We start from the raw sequence: 18,463 nt of genomic DNA, 5'->3' as shown, positions 1-18,463 counted from the left end.
AAATAGTGAAATTAACAAAAAAAAAAGAACATATTTATAAATAAAAGCAAAGCCAAGCTATTAAGATAAAACTATATTGATAACGATAAATGTCTACATTCATAATCAAAGAAGAATCTACATACACTAGTTTATTGAAGATGTTGATAAGAATAGAAATATTCATTCATTCATTCATTCATTCATTCATTCATTTATTATTCCTAAGTACTCCTAAAATGAAGTACTTATATATGCATATTAAAAAAAATGTCTATCTACAAATATTCAATTAATTAATTCGACATCAAAGTATAACTTAATTTTAATAGTGCATGCATTTAATGACTTGAGAAGTAGGCCAAAATTTTTTGTCTAAATTGTACCTGTTTATCATGACATATATCTAAATTATTGATTTCTTTAGCGGTTTGATTATATAAATAGGAGCGATCCCAGTAATTACAGGCCTATTTCAATACGTATCGTACGTAATCAATCTTTAAGTAAAATTTTCGAAAAAAAATATTTTAAATCAACTTCTTATCCATTTTGGTACAAATACCATTTTTCATAGTGAGCAATTTGGTTTTACAAGAGGTCGATCAACAACTGATGCGGGAATTGCGCTTCTTAAGGATATTTACGATGCTTGGGAGAAATCACAGAATGCTATTGGAGTATTCTGTGATTTATCTAAAGCATTTGATTGTGTAAAACACGAGACGCTTCTTTATAAGCTCAAATATTACGGCGTTAAAGGGCTCTTGATCTCATTGCTTCATACTTAAGTCAAAGAATCCAGCAAGTTTTCATTAATGGAATAAAGTCTACTGGATCTACGTTAAAAATGGGTGTTCCACAAGGTTCAATTTTGGGTCCCTTTCTATTTCTAGTATATATATAAATGACCTTCCTTTCTTTGTTAAAGGTATTTGTGATATAGTATTGTTTGCTGACGATACTTCACTGATTGTTAAGGTTAACAGGAAAAAACTGACTATGACGATGTGAACGGTGCCTTATCATAGATACAAGACTGGTTTAAAGTAAATAATTTGGTTTTGAATACTCAAAAAACAAAGTGTAGTTTTTACCCTACCCAATGTTAGAAAGCAAAATTATAATATATCTTTAAGCGGTGGCCCGCTTGATGTAGTCGATACTACGGTGTTCTTGGGAATAGAATTGGATGCCAGACTTCAGTGGAGTCCCCATTTGTCGTCCCTAACAGGAAGACTCAGCTCCGCAGCATACGCGGTTAGAAAAGTTAGACAATTAACTGATATTGATACCGCTCGTTTAGTTTATTTTGGTTATTTTCACAGTATTATGTCATATGGCATATTACTTTGGGGTAACGCTGCAGATATTGAATCTGTCTTTATTTTACAAAAGAGAGCAATCCGGTTTAATTGTAATCTTGGAGCTAGAGACTCTCTTCGGGATGTTTTTAACAAAGTGTGAATACTCACTGTTGCGTCGCAATATATTTACAACAATATTATGTATATTCACAGTAACATTGATCACTTTCACCTTAACAAAGTGGGCTTCGAATAGCGTTGAATTCATGCAAGCTATAAAACCTGAAAAAAGATCAATTCATGCACAATTAGATTTCAATATGGATGGCACAATGAAAGCATTGGGTATAGCATGGAACTTAAAGAATGATGAATTTCTATATATACAGAACTTACCGCCAATGAATTCACCTACTACAAAAAGAACAATACTATCAGACATACAGAAACTATTCGATCCGCTTGGATGGATAGCACCGACCATTATTTTAACAAAGATATTGATACAAAAACTCTGGTTAGCAAAGAGTAATTGGGATGACGAAGTGGATTCTTGGACAAAACAGGAATGGTTAACACTACGAGCCGATTTCCAGAACGTTAAGGATCTAAGAATTGATCGTTGGCTAGAGACGGACAAGAAAAGCAAAATACAATTGCACGGATTTAGCGACGCATCCATGAATGCTTATGCTGCCGCGGTTTATATCAGGGTAGAAAATTCAGATGGTTCCATTAAGACCAAATTAATTGCAGCGAAAACTCGAGTAGCTCCTGTTAAAACCATCTCGTTACCTCGATTGGAATTGTGCGGAGCACTCTTGCTATCAAAATTGATGAGCCAAGTTGCAGATGCCATTAGAGAACCCACATCGAATATGTTTGCATGGACAGATTCTTCAATCGTAATTGCGTGGCTTTCTGGAGAACCAAACAAATGGAAGCCGTTTGTGGCAAACAGGGTAGTGGATATTACGAACATTATTCCATCAGACCGTTGGTTCCATGTTCAGTCACAGCATAATCCAGCAGATGTCGCTTCCAGAGGTATTCTGCTAAAAGAATTGAAGGAGTTCGATCTATGGTGGAGAGGGCCCAAGTGGCTATCTGAAAAGAAATTACATATTAGTAAACCGGATATACTATCAACTACTCTAGAACTAAAGGGAAAACAAATTCAAACTAATACACATATAACAACAAACACTCGAAATACAACTCTTCAATTGGAAAATTTTGATTCTTTAAGTGATCTGCTAAAAACAATTAGCTACTGCAGACGCTTCTTAAACTATTGCAAAACGAAAAACAATGAAACTGGTCCTTCAGCCTTAACAACAGAAGAATTAGAAAGTGCATTGAAAATTATTATAAAAATTGTACAGAAAGAGCAATTTGAAACAGAAATACAAAATGTAAAAATAAAGAAAACTGTAAACAAAAAAAGCAAATTGAAAAGACTAAATCCTTACCTAGACGAAGATGGTATCCTTAGGGTGGGCGGACGTCTTCGACACTCTGATTTACAGGATCACTGGAAGCATCCTATCATACTGGGGGATAAAAGTATACTTACCTCGTTGATCGTTGCCGACGCTCACATGAAGACCTTACACGGCGGAGTACAACTTATGCTAACATACCTGCAAAATAGATTTTGGATTATTAAAGCAAAGGGATTAGTGAAATCATATATTTATAAATGTTTGATTTGTGCTAGATACAATGCCATACCTCGAACACAATTGATGGGGGACTTACCTAAAGAAAGAGTTACACCATCTCGACCATTCCTACATAGTGGGGTGGACTTTGCCGGACCTATCAATGTACTTATGTCTAAAGGAAGAGGTGCTAAAACCACAAAGGCTTATATTGCTATTTTCGTCTGCTTGTCTACCAAAGCCATTCATCTGGAACTAGCAGGCGACCTAACCTCTGAAACTTTTATCGGCGCTTTTAAACGATTTGTTTCCCGAAGAGGAAAATGTACTCACCTTTGGAGCGACCAAGGTCGAAATTTTGTAGGAGCAAACAAAGATTTGTTAACAGCGTGGCAAGAAGCTAATCTTCAATTTAACAAATTAGCCGAGTCACTTGCATTGGACGGTACGCAATGGCACTTCATTCCAGCATATAGCCCAAACTTTGGAGGACTGTGGGAAGCGGGCGTAAAATCTATCAAGTACCACATGAAGCGCATCTTGACAACATACTTGACATTCGAGGAGATGACCACCGTCTTATGTCAAATCGAAGCCGTTTTAAACTCCCGACCTATCAGTACAATCGACGATGACATCGACAACATTAGACCCCTAACACCAGGACACATTCTTATTGGAGAAGCCCCAATTGTCGTTCCCGGTCCAAGCTTAGAAAATGCAAAAATTCATAGCCTAACACGTTGGCAACATACCCAGAAGCTAGTTGGTGACTTTTGGCGTAGATGGCAAAATGAATACCTGGCTAGACTACAAGACCTAAGTGGCTAAAAGAGAAAAAAGATTTCGAGAATGGGGACATCGTTTTAATTAAAACGGATGGGCTACCACCAGGGAAGTGGTCACTTGGACGAATCGTTAACAAGCATCCCGGAGCAGACAATCTTACAAGGGTCTATAGTGTCAAGAGTGGAGATAATATAACTAAAAGATCTATAACTAAATTGTGTGCAATGCCTATTGATACTAAAACAGAATAACCTTTGATTATAGTCGTTTGTAAAAAGGTTTTCAAGAACCTTTTTGGTGGGCGGGATGTTGTAAGTAGTATTAAGTTGGTCTTATATTCAGTCGTAATACAAATTCTGAAGAGAGTGCACGTCGTTTATATTTTAACAGACCCCGCAAATTAAAATCAACCTTAATCTCATTAACATATAAACATATAACATAACAAATATATATATATATATATATATATATATATATATATATATATATATATATATTTGTTTACATCTCACATATATGTGTATCTAGACACGCGGTACCGTGTCAAGCCAATTACTAGTAAGAGAACTGGCGAGCAGCACCGTGTGTAATTTTACACGAACCATTTGGAGCCACTTTTGACCTCCTTATAACTCCAAAACTATTTGATGTTGAACTATCCAAGTCAGCCCTTAGACTACAATCTATTATTCTCAGTTATGGAAATAAATGATGTTTCGTGTAGTCATAAATACATTCAGGACTGGCCATTGTACTTGGCACACATTTAGATCTCACTTCTTTTGTCATTGAAGCCTATATATTAATATTGTACTTGGCTCTCATTTTACATTTATGTTTTTGATGGAATTTGAATAACTATATTGTCTTCATCATTCTTATCATTATTTTATAGTACCGTTATTATACTCATTTTATTTATTTATTAATATATTGTTATTTTTTGCGTTTCATTAAGGATAAAAATGATTAGTATTAAAAATATGAAATTAGGCTTATTTAACCCGGGTTCGCTTGGTTCACATATCGATGAGTTCAAAGTTCTTATGGAGCGTCATAACGCAGATGTGATAGCAATCAATGAGACGTGGTTGCGCTCAGGCGAGGATGGCAGAGTTGCCGTTGTGCCTGGTTACCGATTGCGTCACATATCGAGACCGGTAGAAATTCGATCACGTGGTGACGATGTCGGTTTTTATATCAAACGCGGTATATCTGCGCGCAGACTGCTGCACCCGATATCGCCTCTTGTGGAGTAAATGTGGATAGCCATCAAAATAAATGGCAAAACCATCATTATTGGCACAGACACACCTTGGGGAAATATAGCAAACTTTTTTGACGCATTGACCGAAACAATAGGTAGTTTACCCTATCATGATCATCTATATGTGTTAGAAGGTTTTAATATTAATTATATCGGTACGCGAGATATTCATAAACAAGCATTTGACTTGTTCCTATCGACTCATGGCTTAAGACAATATGTCACTGAACCCACACATTTTACTCCTAATAGTCAAAGTCTAATTGATCTAATTTGTTCGAATACATTAGTTAGTCAGATTAGAATAGAGTATGTCGCTGATGATTATGTCGTTCGGAGGCCATGCGTTTATATCCTGCGAAAAAAGGTATTAAAAACCACAAAATTTTACCAAAAACTATTATTTATAGACTATTAAAGGACATCAATCCAAAACATCTTAATGAGACACTTAATTTAATAAATTGGAAAAGTGTCACTGATCTCGAGGAAATAAACGATATGGTGGCTGTATTCAATAGTAACATGTTGTGGGTTACCAGCACCTAGTAAATTAATCTGCATCAGGGAAAACCAGTATCCCTGGATAACATACAATATAAAGTTGTTGATGAGTCATCGGGATGCGGCTCACGTAAGAGAGAAAGGGACAGAGTCAGAGACAAGTATAAGTTTTTATAAAGATTTGAAATTGCAGGTTACTCAAGCAATACATAGAGAGAAGTCTGCTTACTTTAATTACCATATAAACTCGAATATAAAAAACTAAACTGTGCTTTGGAATTACTTGAAAAAATATATTAATATAAAACAAAAGTGTAAACAATATTATACCAGAAGAAATCAATAATCCGACTACGATAAATAGTCATTTTCTATACATCCCTGGTAGCAATTACGTTTCTCTTTCGACAATTTATTATTACGAGTTGCATAAATACGGTACAGCTATCTTTAAATTGTCTACTAGTAATGAACTGGAAGTTTTAAAAATTTTACGCTCCTTAAAGTCGAATGCCATGGGTATTGATGGTATCTCATTGGATATGTTGCTACTGACTTTACCGATCACATTGTCAAATATTACCATTATTGTCAATAAATCTATTTCATGTAATACGTTTCCGACCCTATGGCAGACGGCTCTGGTAAGACCTATACCCAAGAAAGATAATGTTATTGAAATTAAAGATCTTCGTCCTATAAGCATATTACCATGCATTTCGAAGATATTGGATAAAATAGTTTTTTTTTTTTTTATGGCATAGGTGGCAAACGAGCAGAAGCCTCACCTGATGGAAAGTGACTACCACCGCCCATGGACATCTGCAACACCAGGGGACTTGCAGGTGCGTTGCCGGCCTTTCAAAAAGGAGTACGCTCTTTTCGTGAAGGTTCCCATGTCGTATCGGTTCGGAAAAACTGCCGGAGAAAGCTGGTTCCACAAAGTGGTTGTGCGAGGCAGAAAATGTCTGAGAAATCGCGCTGTTGTGGATTTTCGGACATCAAGGTGGTGCGGGTGAAACTTAGAATTTTGGCGAGATGTCCGAAGGTGAAATTCAGCAGCCGGGATTAATCCGAACAATTCCTCGGAACATTCCCCGTGAAAAATTCGGCAGAAGATGCAGAGTGATCCGACATCTCTACGCAAAGCCAAAGGATCAAGGAGATCGGACAGGGCTTGATCGTCGATAACTCGAGCCGCTCTACGTTGGATGCGGTGAAATGGAAGGAGCTGGAACTGGGGAGCACCCGCCCAGAGGTGAGAGCAGTACTCCATGTGAGGCCGAATTTGCGCCTTGTAAAGTTTTAGGCGATGGGCCGACGTGAAATACTGTCTTGCTTTGCTGAGCACGCCCAGCTTTTTTAAAGCCAATTTAGCTTTGCCTTCCAATTGACCGCGGAACTGAACGAGGCTCTAAATATCAACGCCAAGTATTCCGATACTACCCGTAGCGGCTATCGGAATGTTCTCAAATCGTGGAGATACGACAAATGGTGTTTTTTTAGCGGTTAACGCGCAAACTTGCGTCTTTTTGGGGTTGAAATGGACTAGATTTAGCCGGCCCCAATTCGAGACTTCGTTTAATGAAGACTCGATTTCAGACACAAGTTTGTTCCGGTTCTCTTCGACGTTTTCCCGAGAAATATTAGCGCGGCCGGTGTATAAGGTGTCTACTGTACTGTCGTCTGCATAGCAATGAATATTCCCGATTTGCAACAAATCATTGATATGCAGAAGAAACAGAGTGGATGATAGAACGCAGCCTTGTGGAACACCAGCATTGACGAGTTTTAAGTCAGAGCATGCACCGTCGACAACGACCTTGATGCTCCGATCTGCCAAAAAGCTGGTAATCCAATTGCATAATTTCCCGGGAAGCCCATGGGAAGGAAGCTTCGAAAGAAGCGCTTTGTGCCATACGCGATCGAAGGCCTTCGCTATGTCCAAGCTGGCTGCTAATGCCTCCCCCTTGCTCTCAACTGCTTCCGCCCACCTGTGAGTAAGGTAAACTAGAAGATCACCGGCTGAGCAACCCCGACGGAAACCGTACTGGCGGTCACTAATCAGTCGATTCTCCTCTAGATACCGCAGGAGCTGGCAGTTAATAAGGGACTCCATTACCTTGGAGAGCAAGGAGGTGATGGATATAGGCCTATAATTGGACGGATCTGAGCGTTTGCCTTTTTTAGGGATCGGGTGCACCAAAGCTGTCTTCCAGGAGTTTGGGACGACGCCTAATGTGTAGGATTGCCGAAAAAGATGCGTTAAGACCGGTGCCAACTCGGGAGCACATGTCCGTAGCACGATTGGAGGGATGCCATCAGGTCCACTCGACTTATGAATATCCATGGAAAGAAGTGCTTTGCGAACTGCACTTTGCCGGAATTTAACCTCCGGCATCGTGGTATCACACCGCGGAATTGTCGGTGGAGACTTTCCTTCGTCATCCAGAGTCGAGTTCGACGCGAAGAGAGAGCCTAAAAGATCAGCTTTCTCTTTCGCGGTATGGGCCAATGACTCACCGTCCCTGTGCAGAGATGGAAACGAAGGCTGACAGAAATTCCCTAAGACAGCCTTAGCGAGAGACCAGAACGCACGTGTTCCTGAAGGGAGGCGCACCAGTCTTTCGCCAATTCTGCCAATGTACTCCGTCTTCGCCCTAGCAATCACGTTTTTTAAGGAACCTAGAGGCAGAGTTATATTCCTTTTTGAATGCGCTGGTATTTACATCACGAGACGCAGATGCATTAGCCCAGGTTTGATAGCGTTCCCACTTTCGGCGTGATACCGTTTTGCAGAAGCGACCAAACCAAGGCTGGGACTTGCCACCGATGGGTACTGCAGAGTAAGGAATGAATAGTTCCATACCCTGAAGCACCACATCGGCAACAGAGTCAGCAGCAGCGTTCGGATCATCCGGCGAGAAACAAATCTGCCCCCATGGGTAAGATGCAAAAAAAGACCGCATCCCATCCCAATCTGCTGAGTTGTAGTGCCATACTCGGCGGCACCCAACAAAGCGAGGCCGTGAGTACCACACAACCGGCACTGTACTCCGGACGAGACAGTGATCAGACGAGCCCAGAGGGGGATCGACGATAACCTGATAGCCATCCGGATGCGAAGTCAGCAGAAGGTCCAACAGGGAAGGTGTATGATCCTCCACATCCGGTATTCGCGTTGGCGAGTTGACCAGTTGTGTCAGATCATATGCTAGAGCGAAGTCCAGAACAGATCTACCCGCATGATCGGTGGTGCGTGAGCCGAGCCATTCAGTGTGGTGGGCATAATTAGCCGCCCAGAATAAAGATCTCTGCGGATGGAATCTGCTGCAGCACGGAATCTGTAGCCAATTGGACGTGCTCAACCAGTCGGTCGGTTTCGGCATTACCGCTATGGGACCTATAAAGGCACGCATAGATTCGCGGATGGTCATCGCAGTCTACACGCAGCCAGATAATCGATAGGTCCTGTCCTTCAAGGCTGCCGAGGCGTCGAGAACAGATATCATCTCTGACGTAAACGCATACCCCAGCTCGTGGTACAAAGGAATGTTCCAATTTGTACCCAGGGTACGAAAGAAAAGTCGTATCGGCAGGAGAAGATATCTGGGTCTCGGTCAGAAAGAGCAAGGCCGGCTTCGCCGTTTCCAGATGGTAGTGAACGGCGTTGAGGTTGGAGTTGAGTCCCCTTATGTTGCAGAAGTCCACAGCGAGGGTGGTAGGGGTTGCCTTATGATGCCTGCTCCGCTTGCCTCGAACAGTGGCGAGCGCAAAATTGCCCCCCCCAGAATTCGGAGGGCAGCCTGGGCATCCCTACTCAGGTGGTGTATGTCCTGAGCATGGATGCCCAGAGAGGGATTCTCCACCGCTGTCGCTGATGGTACCCTCCAGGGGTAATTTAACCATATTCTGCACAACCATCAAGTTTTGGGGGGAGGGGGATTGGGCCTCCGGAACTCTCACTTACCGGGCGAAACGCGGTAGCATAGCTACCACTTTACGCCGATTTTGAGAGAGTGGTACTTCCCCGGGCGTGCCGGCCCTTTCGGCTGTAACCCGAAGGTATACAGCGTGGCACTACCACTTCATAAAACTAAACGCAATATACTCATTCATTCACTCACTCATTTATCTCCTTGTAAGTTGACAAGTACTCATGGGATGAACCCCTAAACGAAAATATTAGTTCACGTTGGAACACCATCGTGGAATCTTTACCTTTATTGAACAATTGTAGGATTCCGCGTAATGTTATTTGCGATGCATACAAGGAACTAGAAGTACATATATTTACCGATGCGTCTGAGCGGGCATACGATGCGTGCGCTTATATTCGAAGCAATAATCCCGAAGGTAAGTATTTGGTTCGCTTATTAATGGCTAAAAGTCGGGTGGCACCGCTCAAACCTACAACTATTCCAAAGTTGTAGCTGTGTGGCGCATTAGTAGGAGCGCTTCTGTATGAGAAGGTTCAAGGTTCACTTCGAGTAACTATTAGCCGAACCTACTGTTGGACTGATTCGACAATTGTGTTGGGATGGCTACAGATGTTGCCTTCTAGGCTTCAGCCCTTTGTACGCAACCGCGTCACTGAAATACTAGAAAGGGCGGGAAACTGTACATGGAAACATGTTCCCACAGTTAAGAATCCATCAGACTTAATATCGCGTGGAATTGATATTAATGACCTGCAAAATTCTGATCTGTGGTGATCAGGTCCAGACTTTCTACGCCTTGATAGGTGCAATTGGCCTAATCAATATAAATACCTACAGGTTGAAACTTTGCCCGAAACTCGTACAAATATTTTGTTGAATGCTGTGGTTTCTTATCATAGCAGTTCATTTATTAATTTTAAACGTTTTTCGAAACACATTAGACTTTTGAATTCAATTGCTCACATGCTTCGATTTATTAAATTGTGTAAAAAACTTTCAATAAATGATAAATTTCTTTCAGAGACAGAATTATAGAATGCATTAAATGTAGTCATTTTTCAAAGTCAAAGTGAATCATTTCCTGAGCACAATTTGCTAATTAATAAACTCAGTAAGTAAAAAGAGCGTTCTTCTTAAATTTAATATTTATTTAGATGATAACCAGTTAATGCGTGTTGGAGGACGTCTCAATAATGCTTACTTTATATATGAGAAAAAACATCCTATTATTTTACAGTCCACTCATTAATTCACTAAATTGTTATTTGACTATGAACATAGATTAATGCATGCGGGCCCACAATTATTATTAGCTTCAATTAGAGAAACTTATTGGCCTATTGGTGGCCGAAATTTAGTAAAGGCTTGCTTTCATAAATACGTACGTTGCCGTAGAATGAAGGGAGCTACAGTAACTCCTTTAATGGGAAACTTACCATGGCAGCGGCTTCTTCCTAGTTACCCGATCCAATCTACTGGTGTCGATTAAGCTGGCCCTGTAATGTGCGCTAGTCGCCTGGGTCGCGGATGTAGGCTAGTGAAAGTGTATATTGCTATTTTCATTTGTTTTACCACCAAGGCGATTCACTTAGAATTAGTCAGTGACTTAACAAGTAATCATTTTTTTACTGGCTTTTTATCTATCGTTTTATTTCCCGAAGAGGAAAGTCCGCGAATATATTTTCAGACAACGGTACCTCATTTGTCGGCGCGTATAACGACTTCTGAAATTTCTTAAGTCGAATGCAGCTTCTTTAAGCGGATCTTTGGCTCATGTTGGGATTTCGTTTTAATTTATACCTCCATATAGTCCTCATTTCGGCGGACTCTGGGAGGCTGGTGCGAAGTCAACCAAATACCATTTGCAGCGAGTGTTGGGTTGTAGTAATTTAACTTTTATGGAGCTTTACACGACGTTAACACAGATCGAAGCAATACTAAATTCCCGTCCATTGACACCACTGTCTTCAGATCCTGAGGACGATATACCGCTTACGCCAGGGCATTTTTTAATTGGCCGACCCCTCACCTCAATACCACAGCCTAATCTTCAAGATGTTTCAACGAGCCAACTTACTCGCAACCAGAGAATTGAACAACTACGCCAACATTTCTGGACAAGGTGGAGTAAGGAGTACGCAGCTGAACTCCAACAGAAGAATACACCTGTACATTTTTCGCCATTTTCCAAATAATTTGTGAATGTATCGCGTCATCTGTAGACTTATGGGCTCGGAATCCAAATTGATTACGAGCTACCATTTTATGTTCCTCTAAGAACTTGATTAGCCTAGTATATATAAGTTTTTCAATAATCTTACTTAATGTTGGTAATAGTGACACTGGTCTATAGTTTGACATAGTTCTTTTGTCCCCATTTTGATATATATGAATAACAACTGCTTTCTTAAAACGTACGAAAAATGTCGTTCGATAAACTTAGATTACTAACATGTTCTATAGGATAACACTATATCGGGTACTTCGAACTAGAAAGACGTGTTACAAGATTCTCTAATTTAAAATTACTTAACTCTTAAAATAGTGGAAATACAAATCAAATCAATAATCCTTACATTAAATAAAACTTTAAACATTGTTTCCAAGAAAAATATAAACGTTTTGTCCATGCGCAAGGTGCTAAATAATAAAAATATAAAGTGGTTTGCTGGATACAAATGAGTGCAGTGATATTTTTAAACCATCCACCTACTACAATTTATTATACTAAGGCCTCTGCCTCGAATTTTGCGGGCAGCGGGGCGGCGGCGACGGCGGCGCGGCAGCGGGGCGGGCAACGCATACCTGTTCTCCAAACTAACGCTCGATTTATTGTGGGCAAAAGAAGAAGTCCCTACTATAGGGCAAGGAAAATAAATGGCGAGTTTTATCGAAATTATGATGAACAGAGATAAAATCCCGACAAATTCTACGACTACACCAGAATGAGTGTAGAAACTTTTGACTATATTCTTGAAACTATCAAGGGTGATTTAGAGTCTGGAATTAATCCAAAACGATTTAGAGGTCTCCAGCAGAAAAATTATACTTGACGCTTGGGTAAGTAAAACAACGAAATTGTAATTTGTAATTGTATTTATTGATAGTTTCAAAAAGGAAATTGTGTTGCACTAATTTAGTAAATAGTTTGGCATCGGTCTTAAGTTCCCAGATACAATCATTTTAATTAAATACCTACTACACACTTATCAGCCTTAATTATTTATCTTTGGCAAAAACATTTATTATATAAAAACGTTTCGTATGAAATAAGTAACATATCAGTTTGTCATTTATTTTTAAAATCACAGTTTTCTTACTCATTGACAGTATTTTTAGTATAAGGTTGACATACCTATGTAGTATTCAGTATTATTCCACGCATATTCTAATCTTATAACTATAAAAAATCACAGTTACCTACAGTCATTTGTCTCTAAAATCACAGTTCTCATTTGTACGATGATTAGTTATTTGAATCACAGTTTTGTTATTTATCGACAGTATTTTCATTATAAGATTGATATACCTAGTGTTGAGTACTATACCCATACATATATACATTTATTTTATTTTTATATACATTTTTTGGATTTACAAGGGGTCGCTCGACAACTGACGCTGGTGTTGAGCTCATAAAAAATATCTACAGGGCCTGGGAGGACTCACAGGATGCCTTGGGGATTTTTTTGTGATTTATCTAAGGCCTTTGATTGTGTGCAACACGAAACCTTGGTCAGGAAGCTACGACATTATGGAGTCAGGGACACTGCACTCAGTCTTCTGATTTCGTATCTGAGCAATCGGATTCAGAGGGTTGATGTAAATGGAAAGAGATCTCCCGAGGCTCAGGTTACTGTGGGGAATCCCTCAAGGATCAATTCTTGGTCCATTTCTCTTCCTTGTTTATATAAATTACCTACCACATCTCTTAGGTGATAAACTCGAGATAGTATTGTTTGCTGACGATACTTCTTTAATTTTTAAAATAAAAAGACGTCTTTTAATGTATGACGATGTGAACAATGCTCGCTCGGAAATAGTACATTGGTTTAGTGTCAATAATTTAATGTTAAATAGTAAAAAGACAAAATGTATTAAATTCACTACTCCCAATGTAAGATGTGCCCAAACGAATGTACTTTTAAACGGGGAAGCATTTGGTGTATTAGAGTCAACAGAGTTCCTTGGAATGACAATTGACTCTAAGCTCCAATATAAGTAAATTGGCAAATAGACTCAGCTCTGCAGCCTATGCGGTAAAAAAGATTAGATTTTTGACTGATGCGGATACGGCTCGCCTTGTGTATTTTAGCTATTTCCACAGTATTATGTCATATGGCATCCTACTCTGGGGTAATGCAGCTGACATTAATACTATTTTTGTACTGCAGAAGAGGGCTATTCGTGCAATTTATAACCTGGGCCCAAAAGATTCGTTAAGATGTAAATTTAAAGAAATTAAAATAATGACTGTCGCTTCTCAATTGCATGTATGTACGCAAAAATATAAATGATTTTCCCAAAAATTGTGACGTACATTCCATTAATACTAGGAACAAGAATAAACTTGTTACGCCTAGTACTCGATTACACAGGGGTAGTAATTTTAGGCATTGAAAAAATAACGGAAAAATACTATGATAAATGGCAATTTCGTAATTGCATCGGAGCTATAGATGGCAAACATTGTCGATTATAAAATCCTAAGTTTGCTAGATCATCGCATTATAATTATAAACATTTCTTTTCGATGCACTTGCAAGCGGTCGCGGATGCTGACAAAAGATTCATTTGTATAGAAGTTGAAGGAAGAGGAAAACAAAGCGATGCAGGGACATTCCGTTACTCTAATTTGAACCATTTACTTCAAAGTAATAACCCCCGTCCACAATATCTACTCAGGTCAGATATCATTCTACCAATGGTTTTTATTGGAGATGAAGGATATCCACTCAAAACCTATTTGATGCGACCTTATCCTCAAAGCGTACTTAATGCACAAAATGAGTTATTTAATAAGCGATTATCGCGGGCTCGAAAGACTATTGAGTGTGCTTTCGGAATTTTAAGATCCAAGTGGCATATTTTCAGATCACCCATAGAAACAAACAGATGTCACGCAAGATTTCTCATCAAAACTTGCTGTTTGTTGCATTACATTATCCGAGATAAGGACGGTAATAATGATATTGCCTATATTACTGTCAATACGAATCAACAAAGAATACAAACACGATTACAAACAAACGCCCAGACGTCTTATCAAGCACAATATATACGTGAAAAATTCAAAGAATATTTTGTAAATAATCGCATTAGTTACTAATTAATTTGTAAAACATAATAAATATTATATTTGACATAATAAATCATTTTTATATTTACCTTCAATATTCAGTTCATTTTTTATTTCTTCCCATAATTGGTTAATTATTCTTCTATGTTTATGGTTCACATCTTTGCTGTTCCATGTGGGTGTCTCTCTCAAAGATTGCCGAAATAATTAACTCTTGCACGTCCGAAGACATTTTGATACGTCACAACAAAATGTGCAACACTATACCTACAATGCAGACGCGCAACGCGGGCGGTCACCGCTTGACTGGAGTGCACCGCTCGTTGCCCGCCCCCACGCCGCTCCTGCACCGCTGTATTTGAGGGCTGGTCCATTTGATTATACGCGTAAGATCCTGCCGCTCCCGCGCCGCCGCCCCGCTGCCCGCGAGATTCGAGGCAGAGGCCTAAGAGATCATCACGCCAATACAGAACGAGAAATTTAACATATACGTCATTCACTCGCTGGTGTCGTGGACACTGCGCGGAAGTAAAGTCGAAGCTCACGGTGAACCGAGCTCGATTCTCAGCAAAACTACAAATTTTGTATTTTTACAAATTATAAATTTATTAATACTGGTAGACATAAGCGCCAAAGTGGTATTTCTATGTAAGAAATGCAATATCAATGTCGCAGTTACTCAAAACAGAATTAAATGTACGGTATGTTCGCAATACTATCATACCGATTGTATCAAAACGATTGAAGATCTTACAGCAACAAGAGCGCAATGGAAGTGTTCATCATGTCTGGAACCGCAGAATAAATATGCTTTAAGCAACACTAATAATTCAGAATTAGAAGTTAAAAAAAAAACTAGAAAGCAACAATTAGATACAGATGAAAATAATCGTCCTATGTCCACATCAACGTCGCGATCACCTTCCGACTCTTCTCCAGTAGATAATGCAGGTCAACCATTAGTCACTGCAGAAAAAAACTGTCCATCTGAATTCTTGGTACACTGCGAATCAATTATTGAGGAGCGTTTGAAGCCAATGGTACAAACAATTGTGTATCAGCTAAAGCAATCGCTTATGGAAGAAATACGAACCGTCGAGTTTAAAAGCTTAGAAGATTTACAAAATAAATTGCGTATGGAATACGATATATTAGAGAAAAAATATAATGAACTAGAATCATTGGCGCTTAAATCAGAAGGTACTCTCACACTTGAAAGCACAAATAAATAAACAACAGTAGTCGGTCACGAATGACAAATATAGAAGTAATGGGCCTGCCAGAAATGAATGGACAATCGCCGATTAATATCATTGTAAATTTTGCAAAGTATGCCAGAGTCAATGTCAAACCTGAAGAGATTGAATTCGCAAATCGATTGCAGCCGATGCAGCAAAAATCGGGTAGACCCAAATCACTCATGGCCAAATTAAAATGTGGCGACTTAAAGGATTCGATTTTATCAGGATTTAGAAAATGCAGGGGTATCTATACGAGTCACATAGGATTGAATGGCCCACCTCGAAACTTTTTCGTCAACGAACACCTAACGCCCATGAACAAAGAGCTGTTCAGAAAAACAAAAAACGCGCATCAGAAAAGGCTTATAAATTCGTCTGGATAAGAAATTGCAATGTTTTTTTAAGAAAAAACGAAGAAGCCCCTGCAATAAACATAAACTCCGAAAAGGATCTAAGGGAAATTATGTAGATTTTAATTATAATAACTTAATATTGAAATCTTCTTATTGTGTAGATATTGTAAACTTTATACTAAATTTTCAAACTTATGAACTAAGACTTCTTATTTTAGTTGATGTGGCGAGGTGGGATTCAATACAAAAAATACATGTCATACTTACACTTACTCACAATTTACTAAACTACACTACACTAAAACAATCTACACAATTACTTATACTATATTTATTTACTTTTAATCAAATCAATTGTATAGCTGGACAACTTTTATTAAAATCGCAACAAATACGAGTAATATGTCTAGAGAAAACTTTTAATTTACATTTACAAATTGATAATACTATTTCCTAGTTTATCACATTTTTAGAATCATGCAACAATATTTTAAATTTAAACGTTCCATTAATGTTAATTTCAATTATAATTTATTCATATAATTAAGCTTTCCTTTAAATTGCCTATATAAATGATTAATGCTTTAAAACTTTTTTATCAGAATGTCCGTGGATTGCGAACCAAAACTGAAGAATTTCGTTAAAATTTATTAATCAACGATTGCGACATCACTCTAATAACCGAAACTTGGCTTACTGATGGCTTTTATGTTAGAGAACTGTGCGATGACAGATATGACGTTTTTCGTACGGATCGAAATACTAGCAAATCGACCAAAAATACTGGAGGTGGAGTTATGATATGCAACAAATCCATATTATAGCCTCAAGGAAAACCAGAGTGGAGTTCGCCCGGTGTTGAATCCAAACTAATCTCCAAACAAATCCAAACAATCAACTAATTATCCAAACTAACAATCCCTAAAAACGTCATGAAGCATAATCAAAGTTATACATACATATCGGAGTATTTTATATACCACCAGACAAAAGAAAGCTCAAAATAAGTATTACAACCAATTTGTCTTTATTATTATAATTCATCTCGTGCTCAGCGGTGAAGGAAAACATCATGAGGAAACCTGCATTTGACAAATTTCATAGAAATTTTGCCACATGTGTATTCCACCAACCCGCATTGGAACAGCGTGGTGGAATATGTTCCAAACCTTCTCCTCAAAGGGAGAGGAGGCCTTTAGCCCCGCCGTGGGAATTTACAGGCTGTTGTTGTTGATATATTGAGCGTTTTGTATTTAAGAGTTCCTAATCGCCGCACTCGTCACACAGCACACCACACCTAATTCCACACGCCTGAGCTAAACACTAATTATGCACACAACTCTGTCCTTAATCGCATGGTCCACACATATAATTCAAAATACTCAGAAATGGATCTGCTCAGCATGTCAAAACTAGCTTTTAAAAAAGCTATAATTAAAAAAGATAAAAATTCATTACAACACACACACACACGCGCGCACACACACAGTACACACACACACACACTCAACACATACACGCACATATTGGATTCCTACCCGTAAATAGTTTTACTTTTACTATCGTCTTCTAGTTATTACTATTTATTTATTTATTTATTTATGTACCAACAGAGTATACAGAAAATTATGTAAATGAAAAATGTGTACAAAGGGATAACTTATCTCTAACAAGAGATCTCTTCCAGAAACCCTGAATCTAGTGGAGATTATTTGTAATACATATTTATGGTGTAGGTAAATAATTGATATTCAATTATTTTATATTATAAAATTGAAGTAGACTTAACGATAAACTCAAACTCAAAAGTCAAACTCAAATTCCTTTATTCAATATAAAAGCATTACACTTACTTATTGATTGTCAAATAAACACTACCACCGGTTCGGGAAAAGGAACACCCTGACAATGAATATATTACACACTATATACAAATAAATACATTAATATATACATTATCTATAATATATATACATTCAACTTACATAGATACAAAAATAAAATATATATATACATACATATAAAATAAATTAAACTTAAGTGGAAAGAAAGTGTTGCTTAACTCTGATTTTAAACGATCTTATTGTAACATTATTATGGATAATATTATCTGGAA

General features: G+C 38.3%; 1 protein-coding gene across 1 annotated transcript; it reads left to right on the top strand.

Moving 5' to 3' along the window:
- Window positions 1-1,606: 1,606 nt before the first annotated feature.
- LOC124542811 lies at window positions 1,607-3,781 on the top strand. Its single transcript, XM_047120696.1, has one exon. The coding sequence runs from the start codon at window positions 1,607-1,609 to the stop codon at window positions 3,779-3,781; it is 2,175 nt and encodes a 724-aa protein (XP_046976652.1).
- Window positions 3,782-18,463: the final 14,682 nt, after the last annotated feature.

This window comes from Vanessa cardui, chromosome W (genome assembly GCF_905220365.1).
Source record: "Vanessa cardui chromosome W, ilVanCard2.1, whole genome shotgun sequence".
NCBI classification, from domain to species: domain Eukaryota; kingdom Metazoa; phylum Arthropoda; class Insecta; order Lepidoptera; family Nymphalidae; genus Vanessa; species Vanessa cardui.
This window is presented reverse-complemented; position numbering and strand designations above follow the sequence as displayed.